The 9,395-nt window shown below is 40.7% G+C and overlaps 1 protein-coding gene across 2 annotated transcripts; it reads left to right on the top strand.

Moving 5' to 3' along the window:
- Positions 1 to 451: 451 nt before the first annotated feature.
- On the top strand, positions 452 to 7,973 carry TMEM230 (transmembrane protein 230). Of its 2 annotated transcripts, XM_026503066.4 has the most exons (4): positions 452 to 572; positions 940 to 1,018; positions 1,891 to 2,013; positions 6,877 to 7,973. In XM_026503066.4, exons 1-4 carry the CDS (start codon positions 553 to 555, stop codon positions 7,015 to 7,017), a joined length of 363 nt encoding a protein of 120 aa, XP_026358851.1. In that variant the 5' UTR covers positions 452 to 552; the 3' UTR covers positions 7,018 to 7,973. The 2 variants fall into 2 exon arrangements, with proteins under 2 accessions (XP_026358851.1, XP_026358848.1); XM_026503063.4 differs by lacking the exon at positions 940 to 1,018.
- Positions 7,974 to 9,395: the final 1,422 nt, after the last annotated feature.

Genomic DNA, 9,395 nt, shown 5'->3' with positions numbered 1-9,395 from the left:
CAAAATGCTGACGTGAGTGTATTCCATATCCCACCCATTCTCCCTCCCTGGCAAATAAGAGAATCATTTGAGCATATACTCCTCTTGCTTTTTCCTGAAGCAGGGACAGGGGCCAGAATGACTGAAAATGTGGACTTTGGTGTCAGACTCAGATTTAAGTTACCACTCTTCCATCTGCTCTTTGTGGGCTCTGGAAAAATTAGGCACGGGAATATTGGTGACAAGATAAACATGAGGTCTGTTTCTTGGCAAATGTCTTGACTCATTCTACCAGGACACACCAGAGTAGATACACAAGGAGAATGTTTTCACTGTGTCAAAGGAATAGCAGATTTTAAGTGCAATGGAGCATAAAATGCCAGTTGCATAGTATGACATTTCAGCGCCAAACTCCAATATAAGTAACACGCTCTTGTCACTTGCATACAATGACAGTTTTCTTTGTCTTCAGACTGTAGCCGTGGCAGTGTGTTATGATGCCGTCTCGTACCAACCTGGCTACTGGAATTCCCAGTAGTAAAGTGAAATACTCAAGGCTCTCCAGCACAGACGATGGCTACATTGACCTTCAGGTAAATGCAGAAGGGAGCCGATGAGACTGGCTGGCTCTGTTTCTGTTGAGTTAGCAGGAAGACCTTCTAGGTGGAGGTTTTGCTAACTGTCCCTGGGGATTAGAAGGAAAAGCAAGAAAGAAACTCAGCTCTCAGATCCTTTCAACCATAGTTTGCAGAAGGAGGGGCCTTGGTAGAGCAGTTTCAAACCAATATACATATTGTTCATTTGTAAGAATTTTTAGTTGTAACGCCAAAGCCCAGTAGTTACAAATTTTATTTAGTTTTTCTGGAAAATACTCAGATTGTGTTTTGTTAAGTAGAATTTTTTTAAGGACTGTGTCATTGGTTCGTTTACACTTTAGTCAAAGCCAGTTCATCTTTTAAGGGAGAAACTAACTGCTAAAGCCAGCAGATTGTGGGAATCTTCCTTCTTTCCTGATGTCATGAGATCCAATTTATTAAAGGTATTCTTTGTGGCAAACAGTAAGTAAAACAGAATATTTGTTAACTTTGTATCCTACCCTGATCGTTATTTATAAAATACTTAATGGTGTAGCATCTCCTTTTGTCCACTTCCCCTTAGAATAGTTTAGGTGGAACCAGGGCCAAGGAGGAGGAAACAGGAACCCATCCCATTAAATATAAACAAATCAATTACTCTTTGCACTCTGTGGACCCATACTTGAAGGAGAGACGTTTTTTTTTTTTTTTTTGGAAGGCACAACTGGGAAGCTTCCAGCCAGTTAGGTCAGATACAGAAATGAGGCAAACCTTAGAAAGCTTGTCTCTGAATCTTAACTTTGAATTGAACTTATTAACGAGTCAGTTTACTTGATCCATGGAGTGAGCAACTAATGCTTTAGAAAAAGCTGTTTCTAAAACCTTTGACTGTATGCTGACTTAACTTTGAGTGCCGGAAATCACTTGTTTTCTTTACTTCTCCATAGCATGATGTTCACTCTTGAATCCCTGTAGATTAGTACACCCTTCCATGTGCCAGGCTCTTAATAAACACGTGTCTAATCAATGAATGACCATAAAGTGTCTTTGGTTTTTGTAAGAAAATATTTTCTTACAGTGAATGGTATATGGAATGAGATTAGAAGTAGAAAGAGTAACATTCTGCTGGGACTCCTTTGAGTGACTGTTAGAGCAATAACTAGAGCTTCACCTCTTGTTTGTCCCTTGCCTTTCTCTCCCAGAGCTGTAGTGGGTAGTAGGACTTCCTTTAAGACACACAAAGCATCCACATTGGTTTTTATTACCCTCCTTGCTTTAGTGTCTGAGTTCTGGTATTTTCATAATGCTCTGCCTTTTTTGTTTGTTTCTCTTCCAGTTTAAGAAGAGCCCTCCTAAGATCCCATATAAGGCCATTGCACTTGCTACAGTGCTGTTTTTGATTGGCGCCTTTCTCATAATCATAGGCTCCCTCCTGCTGGCTGGCTATATCAGCAAAGGGGTAAGCTGGAGGGTTTGTGGGAATGTGCCATGAAATCTTAAAGTGTGAGTTTGGGCTCTATTGTTTTATATTCATACCCAGTACAGGAGATTCCAGCAGAAAGAAGAAAAGAGTTTTTAGATTTTGTTCTCTGATGACAAAACATATGTTTCTTTTTTTGAACAACAGCATGCTTGTCCCACAGTTTCTGTGAGGTATGTGGGGGTAGGTAGGCACATTTTCCCTTGAGATGTCGAGCAATCTTCCCACTGTCATAGTTCAGAACAGCAAAGCTGAGCCTAGCATTGAGGATTCTTTTTTTTTTTTTAAGATTTTATTTATTTGTTTGAGAGAGAGGGAGAATGAGCACGAGAGAGAGAGAGAGTGCACACCAGTAGGAGGAGAGGCAGATTCCCTGCTGAGCAGGGAGCCAGACAACATGGGGCTCAATCCCAGGACCCTGAGATCATGACCTGAGCCGGAGGCAGATGCCCAAACAACTGAACCACTCAGGCACCCCTAGCATTGAGGATTCCTGATTGATAAAGGCTGTAACTGGAGTAGAATGTATTATTGTAATTTTGTAGTGCTACAGACATTCCAGTTTGGGGAGAAGCAGTGAGGCTTGTATAGGTCTGGGGCCACTGACCATGCCAAGACTTGTGAGCCACGAGGCTGATCCTGATTGCATTGGGTTTGGTTGGAGTTCCTGTTGAGCTTCGGAGTGTTATCTTCAAAACCAAAAGTGGTGTTTGGTGGTTCTTTTTTCTCGGGCTATATACATTCATTAATAGACAGTGTCCAAGTTGGTCTGAACTAATAATGATTGTAAGTCATGTGCGTTCTTCAACACACACCATGCCGGGAGATGATGGTCATATTGTTCTGCAGAGGGAACACAGCCAACAGCTGAAAAACTTGTGGACATTACAGAAATTGGGAATAGTAGTCCTGTCGCAATAAAATGGCTGCATATGGTTTTTAAGAAGTGAATCTGATTTGCCTTTGATTCCTTATCTGTTTAAAATTATTATATGGTCACCAGATGCTTGGTGCAGTCTATGTTTGAACATCTAACTTCAGGACCGTTCCTTCAGTTAACTTTCACTGTAGCATGCAGTATCAATCCCAGAGGACTCTGTTAATTATGTTATAAATATCGAGTGTGGAGGTGAGATCCACATGCAGCAAATATCGTTTTACCTTGTGTGGTTTATAAAAGACTGCTTTATAAATAAGGATAAAGATGTTAATTAAGAAAATCACTAATCACTTGAGAGAGAGAATCTTAAGCAGGCTGCACACCCAGCTCACAACCCTGAGCTTGTGTCCTGAGCCGAAATCAAGAGCGATGCTTAACTGACTGAGCCACCCAGGCGTTTCTGTTTTGCTGGTATTCTCAAGTGCGCATCTTCAGTATGCATCTGTAACAGTTTTTATAAAAGTTTAGGGGTGCTGTATTAATATCTTACCTTCACTTCGTATTTTTGTTAGATTTAGAGACTTGGTTAGATTCAGGTTTAGTTTTGTTTTAGAAAGAATATTTCATAGGAGGTGCTTTGCTATGGTAGGTTGATTCTGAAACTTCTCTGTTAATCAGAATCATCAGGCAGACTTGTTACACAGATTATTTGGTTCCATTCCCAGAGATCCCAGTTCTTTAGGTGGGTTGTGAGAATTTGCATTTCTAACAAGTTCCCAGGTAATGCTGGTGGTCCGTCAAGCACATTTTGAGAACCATTGCTATAGCATTACATTAGGAGGCACATAATGGTTATCCTGATTTTTTAGTTGATACTAAGCTAGATTGCTGGGTTTAAGTGTCTTTAGCCTAATTCATTTATTACAAACTTCCCCATCACTGTTTATTCTAATGGACGCACTTCTATCATTTTCTGCATTCATTAGCTGAAATTCTGCTATAAAGAACTTTCTCAAATCTACCATCTGTTTATCCCAAAATATAATGTGTATAGTGAAGGTAGGAAAAATGTTTATTTCTGTTTCACAACTTTTATAAAAATACACCTAGCAACCTCAAAAGGTAGTCAGAGAATGGTATCATTATAAACTCCTATTTTTTCTTTTACATATTTGTGTTTCATAGTCCGTATTCTTTTTTTTTTTTTTTTTAAGCAGGCGCCACATCCAGTGTGGAACCCAATGCAGGGCTTGAACTCACAACCCTGAGATCAAGACCTGAGCTGAGATCAGGAGTCGGATGCTTAACTGACTGAGCCACCCAGGTGCCCCCCCATATTCTTTTTAATATCTAAATTGTTCCGTATTTGGTCAGTAGGGCCTCTTTGTGTTACTCCTATGTCTTTTAAACATGACCTAGGTAGCCTTTGATAGCTTTCTTGCTTTCATGGCACAGCAAGTTATACCAGGCCCATCTATGTATTTCCTGTCTCCTAACTTGTAAACAACCATTTCTCTGAAGAGCCCTGGTTTCTGTATAGGAAGTAGATTTAGAGAGATCATAGACTGGGCATTAGTGGTGCTCATGCTTTGGTTTTCATTGTCTCGGCCTTTTCAGCGATGGAATCAGGAAATAGGTATCTTTTAGAAAAGTTTTCTTTTTCTTTTTTTTTAATTTTTATTTTTATTTTTATTTTTATAATAATTTTTTAGTATGTTATGTTAGTCACCATACAGTACATCCTTAGTTTTTGATGTAGTGTTCCATGATTCATTATTTGTAGAAAACAATGTTCAGTGCAAATTTAAGATTAGAGTTAATTTAATTAGAACTTAATTTCTTTGATTTTATATGGATATATCTATCCTTATGATAACGATATCATTACTTGCTTTATTCTATGTTACACATACAATAGCTTTAAAATAACAGTGTGATGGGTGCCCCAGTTGGTTAAGCATCCGACTCTTGGTTTCGGCTTAGGTCATGGTTTCAGGGTTCTGAGATCGAGGCCTGCATTGGGCTCCATGCTCAGTGCCGAGTCCGCTTATCTCTCTCCCTCTGCTCCCCCCCCACATCACTCGCATGTGCACACACATTCTCTCTCTCTCTCTCAAATAAAAAAAAAAAAAAAATAAGGTAATAGCATGAGTGTTAATGCTAAGTATAAGAAGGTTAAATGCACTGTAAGTTTTCTTTGCAATTCTCTAAGGTTATATCCCATTGGGGATGTCCAGTCAATATCCTGCAAAAGATAAAAGAAGCAGGGAAGTAGAAAATGTAAAATAAGATAACAGAAATAGCACCAAGTATGTCAATTGTGAGAGTTGTAGACTATATTGTTTCTGAGGTTCATGTAGTCCCGTCTTTAGCCTGAGAGAGCCCGGTCAAGTTCTCTTTCCTTGTTTTCTTTTGTTTTTTTCTTTCCTTGGTTTTAAGCTGGAATTAATTGAGTCATTGTGTGCCAGCTGAGGCTGCTTGCTTTACATGTATTACCTCACTTAGTTTTTACTGTTCCCATATGAGGTAAATACTCCTGTTTCTCTGTGTGAATGAAGCAGCCAAAATTATATTGAGTAGATAACCTGTCAAAATACATTGTGTAACTAGACCTGTTAAAAGGAGATTTTTAGGGACGCCTGGGTGGCTCAGTCAGTTAAGTGCCTTCAGCTCAGGTGATGATCCCAAGGTCCTGTGATTGAGTCCGACATGGGACTCCCTGCTCAGAGGGGAGCCTGCTTCTCCCCCTGCCTGCCATTCCGCCTGCTTGTACGCATGCGCACGCTCTCTCGCGCGCTCTCTCTGACAAGTAAATAAAATCTTAAAAAAAAAGAGAGAGATTTTTAGATTGGATTTAAACACTTAGATGAGAGAAAGCTTAAAAGTAATGGGAAAAATCACAAAGGAAGAGGTGGATAAGTTTAACTGTATAAACATTTAAAACTATACCTAAAAACAGGGCAGAGCAATTTTATAAGCGTGGATTCATTCATTTAATACATTTATATTTTGGGCACAGCTGGGGATACAGGGATGAACAAAGTCCCTGCCCTCCTGGAACTCCCCAAATAGTTGAAGCCCTACTGATAAAAACACTAAACACATTTCTTCCTCTTTGACCTGTGAATTGTGCTCATGTGAATATACACTAAAGAAAGAATTTGAAAGGCCAAGAAAAACAATAAAGTCTATTGTGGCATTCTGTACAGTTAAAAAAGTGAGAGGCAACCCAACTATCCCCACAGTCGGGGGGGGGGTGGTTAAGTTAAATTGTGGTGCGTCCGTCACAGTGGAATGATGCACACTGTTAGTTGACATAGAACATGGTAGTTTCAGGCGTACAGCGTGATTCCCTATATGTATATATTGGGGAATGACGACCGTAAGTCTGGTTAACGTCCATCACCACACAGTTTTACAATTTTTTTTCTTGTGATGAGACCTTTTAAGATCTACTCTCAGCAACTTGCTGATACACAATACGGTATTATTAGCTGTAGTCACCATGCTGTACATTGCATCTCCAGAACTTCCTTATTTTACAACTGGACATGTGTACCTTCTGACTATCTTCACCCATTTTGCCTATCTCCCACCCTCAGTGCTGAACTTTTCATAATATTTTGGCAATTGCTTGTTAGACTCAGAGACTAAACCAAGGCACAGGATATGGTGTGTTCACAACTAGAAACTGGAATGGAGATCAGAAGGAAATAAGTGAGCTGTCTATGGTCGAAGATGGACAGTTTATTTATGTTAAAATTTTTAGTGCTTTGCAGTTTTTCTACATTTTATAATCAGGAGGAAAAGAGATGTAAACTGTTCCTTTGGTAGCATACTACCCAAAGGAAATGCTCTGAAGAGTATAAAATACTGATGTATGGGTTGAATCTGTGGCTTTGTTTTATTTTAAAATTGATAGTTTGTAAGGTACTAATGTGTTTGCCTCCTTCTGCCACCAGGGGGCAGACCGGGCCGTTCCCGTCCTGATCATTGGCATCCTGGTGTTCCTGCCAGGATTTTACCACCTGCGCATTGCCTACTATGCATCCAAAGGCTACCGGGGTTACTCTTACGATGACATTCCAGATTTTGATGACTAGTACCCACCGTCAATCCTGAGAAGAAGAGTCACAGATGGGACTGAGACCAGCTTTAAGATACTGAGCAGAAACTGGCTTAAGGGCTAAGGAGTTCTGCAGTTTGCAGATGTCAAATGAAAGAATGGCCAGATTTTATGGGTCCATCCTCAAGATGTCAACTGAGCTTACAATTACAAATTAACTAATTAGGACATGCCCTATTTTTCATCTCCTAGGCCTGGCAAAAGCTGACAAGTTTTCCCACAGGAATAGGTATCTTGGAAGAGCAGCAGTGTTAATGGTGTGGGAAAACAGGAGGTTATTCTGTAGTGGGGAGTGTTACTGCTGCCGCCCTTTTTAGAGTTCAGCATTTCTTTTAAATAGTCCTCATTGTCAGTTTGTTCTGGTAGCAAATGGAAGAATTTAATATGTCAAATTTCATATTACTAGTAATTAATTTTGAAAACATCTAAGTATCTTACCCCTACACTCATCTCTTACTTTGTGTTCTAGTGGAAGATCCTGGCAAAATCAAATGTCAGTGTGGGCGCATCTGTAATATTTTTTACTTGCTTTCTTATTAAAAGTAGCCAGGACTTTTTTAAATCTCAGAGCAAGTTTCCAAAAGGTAAACACTTTCTCTCTTCACCAGTCCTTGGTAAGCTTTCATTTGGTCCACTAGTAAATTGGCCAGCATATAATTTGGGTCATTCTGTTCTTTGTAGATCAAGATGTTCTGTATATCATACCTTTAAGGACTGGACTTTGGCTGTTTCCTAAGGAAAAAATGTAGATAAGTGGCTGTTATTTAGAGATTATAAACCTGCTGTTAGCACCTTGCATTATGATGTCATTCTGCTGAAGATTGTAAGACTCAGCCTGGATCCCTAGATGGACTGGACTGCCTTAGTTTGATTCTCTTGCCTAGCTTGCACAAAGTGACATATTGAAAAGAAATTAAAATGCCAAAATCTAAACCTAGACTTAAAGTGAGTTAATTTCAAGTATATTTCAGAAAACATTTTAACGATTATATGATATCTTTGATCCTAGTACCCGGGGCCACCTTCATTTTTAGATAACTGGCCTTGTGGGTCAGACTGCTTTTCAGTCGTCTTCTTCCTGTGAGCCTATGGACGTGGGCAACTAGAAGCCTGGAGGCGCCGTCAGCTAAGATTTGGAGGGCTGTGTGTGAAACAAGTTTATTGGGGAAGGTGAATTCACTTTTGGATGTGTTAACTTGTCGACGTGTACTCTACATCCACATGGAGCAGTTGAGTAGGCACTTACAAATTGTGGATCTGGGGTTGAGGAGAGAGTCTAGGCCAGGGATAGAAATTAGGGAGTCATTGTTGGGACGGTACCTAAAAGCTGGATGATACTATTCACAGAGGGAGTGCATATGGGAAAAAAACCCTTGGACTCAGGAAATGAGGGACTGGGGCGGGGGGCGGGCGTGACCTGAAGCAACCTCCAAAGTGAGGTGCATTTGGTAATGGGAGAGGAGACTGGGGAGCCCAGTACTCTTAATTGGAGTTCCTGGGCCTTGACACTGGAAATGTAAAGAGATCTATAAAGCCATATCCTGGCAACTGTTTGTAAAGCAAAGCTCAGACCAGAAGATTTTGGCCAAACCAAATTATTTGGTCTTTTTTTTTTTTTTCTTAAAGATTTTATTTATTTATTTGACAGAGCCAGCGAGAGAGGGAACACAAGCAGGGGGAGTGGGAGAGGAAGAAGCAGGCTTCCAGCAGAGCAGGGAGCCCGATGCGGGGCTCGATCCCAATACCCTGGGATCACGCCCTGAGCAGAAGGCAGATGCTAAACGACTGAGCCACCCAGGCGCCCCGATCTTTTTTTTTTTTTTAAGATTTTATTTAAGAGAGCGTGATTGAAGATGAGGGGGGAGGGGCACAGAGAAGAAGCAAGACTCGCCGCTGAGTGCAGAACCTGAGCAGGGCTCAATCCCACGACCCTGAGATCATGACCTGAGCTGAAGTCAGATGCTTAACTGGCTGCGCCACCGAGGCGCCCCTATTTCATCCTTTTTATGAGGTATCGATGGGTCTGGTAACGGGAGAACGCTGAAAATGGAACAGAAGACCATAAAATGAGAAGCATCTTGCAGTAGAAGGTACTGCAGTCTCTAAGGTTATCTAATGAAGTTTCTTATACACCCATCCAGAAGTGTTCTAAGCACATATATATTCTTTTTAAAACTCAGGCTTCCTTAGGGTGCCTGGGTGGCTCAGTCAGTTACACATCTGCCTTCCTCTTGGGTCACAATCCCAGAGTCCTGCCCTGCTTGGCAGGGAGCCTGCTTCTCCCTCCCCTGCTCCCCCTGCTTATGCACTCTCTCTGTCAAATAAATAAAATCTTAAAAAAAAAAACAAACCTCA

The sequence above is a fragment of the Ursus arctos genome, unplaced genomic scaffold, assembly GCF_023065955.2.
Source record: "Ursus arctos isolate Adak ecotype North America unplaced genomic scaffold, UrsArc2.0 scaffold_16, whole genome shotgun sequence".
In the NCBI taxonomy this organism is placed as follows: Eukaryota; Metazoa; Chordata; class Mammalia; order Carnivora; family Ursidae; genus Ursus; species Ursus arctos.
The sequence above is the reverse complement of the archived record's forward strand: the minus strand, read 5'-3'. Positions and strand labels throughout refer to the sequence as shown.

Bases quoted from the DNA above. Each gene is read 5' to 3' on its own strand.
- TMEM230 (XM_026503063.4), top strand. From the start codon at position 474: ATGATGCCGTCTCGTACCAACCTGGCTACTGGAATTCCCAGTAGTAAA. The intron at 573-1,890 runs GTAAATGCAGAA...TTTCTCTTCCAG, and splicing joins ATGGCTACATTGACCTTCAG to TTTAAGAAGAGCCCTCCTAA. The intron at 2,014-6,876 runs GTAAGCTGGAGG...TTCTGCCACCAG, and splicing joins CTGGCTATATCAGCAAAGGG to GGGGCAGACCGGGCCGTTCC.